Genomic DNA, 1,712 nt, shown 5'->3' on the forward strand with positions numbered 1-1,712 from the left:
TGCTTCGGGTCGTTGTCATGTTGGAAGACCCAGCCACGACCCATCTTCAATGCTCTGACTGAGGGAAGGAGGTTGTTGCTCAAAATCTCACAATAAATGGCCCCATTCATCCTCTCCTTAATACAGTGCAGACGTCCTGTCCCCTTCGCAGAAAAGCACCCCCACAGCATGATGTTTCCACCCCCATGCTTCACAGTAGGGTTGGTGTTCTTGGGATGCATCTCATCCTTCTTTTTCCTCCAAACACGATGAGTGAAGTTTAGACCAAAAAGTTCTACTTTGGTCTCATCTGACCACATGACTTTCTCCCATGCCTCCTCTGGATCATCCAGATGGTCTTTGGCCAACTTCAGACGGGCCTGGACATGTGATGACTTGAGCAGGGGAACCTTCCGTGCAATGCATGATTTGAAACCATGACAGCGTAGTGTTCTACCGACAGAACTGTGGTCCCAGCTCTCTTCATGTCATTGACCAGCTCCTTCCTTGTAGTTCTGGGCTGATTCCTCACCTTTCTCATCATCCGTGATACCCCACGAGGTGAGATCTTGCATGGCGCCCCAGTTCGAGGGAGACTGACAGTCGTCTTTAGCCTCTTCCATTTTCTAACAATTGCTCCAACAGTTGATCTATTTTCACCAAGCTGCTTGGCAATTGCCCTGTAGCCCTTTCCAGCCTTGTGGAGGTCCACAATTTTGTCTCTGGTTTTCTTTTGACAGCTCTTTGGTCTTGCCCATGGTAGTAGTTGGCGTCTGACTGACTGTGGGGTGGACAGGTGTCTTTAAAGAGCTCAGACAGGTGCTACTAGTTTAGATTAATGAGTGGAGTAGAGGTGGACTTTTTCAAGGCACAGTAACAGGTCTTTGAGAGCCAGAATTCTTGCTGTTTCTCAGGTGTTCAAATACTTATGTTCAGCAGTGCAAGACAAATAAATTCTTTAAAAATCATACAATGTGATTTCCTGAATTTTTTTTTTAATTCTGTCTCTCAGAGTGGGAATGCACCTACAATGTGAATTTCAGACCCCTCCATGAGTGGGAGAACTTTCAAAATCGCAGGGTGTTCAAATACTTCTGTTCCTCACTGTATTAACAAGCTGCACTGTGCACACGAACTCTCTGTGCTAATTTCAACTTTGACCTTAGCAAAGACAGACGGAGTGAGATCCACAACTGCACAGTGAATCTGGAGGTAGAGGAATGATACTAGAGAAATGTAGAAGAGGGAGGGGAGAGAGGCAGAGTATCTGCTGTGACAGCCAGGCAAGGGTTAGCTGGCAGCCTTGGAGGGACAATAAGTATATCTTCAGAAAGTAATTTTCACTGTGTTGCTTACACATTTTGAAAAAACAAACAATGCTGATTGCAATAAGAAACACAATATTATAAGAACCAAGAGACAAAGACATATACAGAGATGGATAAAAAGACAGAAACACAGTGACAAAGATACAAGAGGATACAAAAGGAGGGCTACCTTCAATTTTCTGTTCTCCAAAGGCTGTTTCCAAAGGAGGCCCAAATAAGGCTGTGGTGTCCTCAGGAACTGCCATTTGAGGACTGCTGTGACACAGGAAGCACAACATAACTGGAGAAGTTGTTTCACTTTAGGAAAGAGTTACACACTACAGGTGCTGTATATAACACCTTAGTTCAACTTTTATCCCCTGGAGTGTATCCCCTTAAACAAATGACTAAAAGAATATTCAGCGC

The 1,712-nt window shown here is 44.6% G+C and overlaps 1 protein-coding gene across 11 annotated transcripts in view; it reads right to left on the reverse strand.

Moving 5' to 3' along the window:
• The window catches only part of sgip1a (SH3GL interacting endocytic adaptor 1a), a 71,001-nt gene that overhangs the window by 19,305 nt on the left and 49,984 nt on the right, over positions 1-1,712 (reverse strand). For 10 of the 11 annotated variants that reach the window (XM_020602758.1, XM_020602759.1, XM_020602757.1 and 7 more), the window contains one exon: positions 1,477-1,562. In XM_020602758.1, the coding sequence (XP_020458414.1) occupies positions 1,477-1,562 (86 nt within the window). The remainder of the gene's footprint in view (positions 1-1,476; positions 1,563-1,712) is intronic. The other variant, XM_020602756.1, reaches the window with a different exon arrangement.

The sequence above is a fragment of the Monopterus albus genome, unplaced genomic scaffold (assembly GCF_001952655.1).
Source record: "Monopterus albus unplaced genomic scaffold, M_albus_1.0 scaffold58.1, whole genome shotgun sequence".
Classification (NCBI taxonomy): domain Eukaryota; kingdom Metazoa; phylum Chordata; class Actinopteri; order Synbranchiformes; family Synbranchidae; genus Monopterus; species Monopterus albus.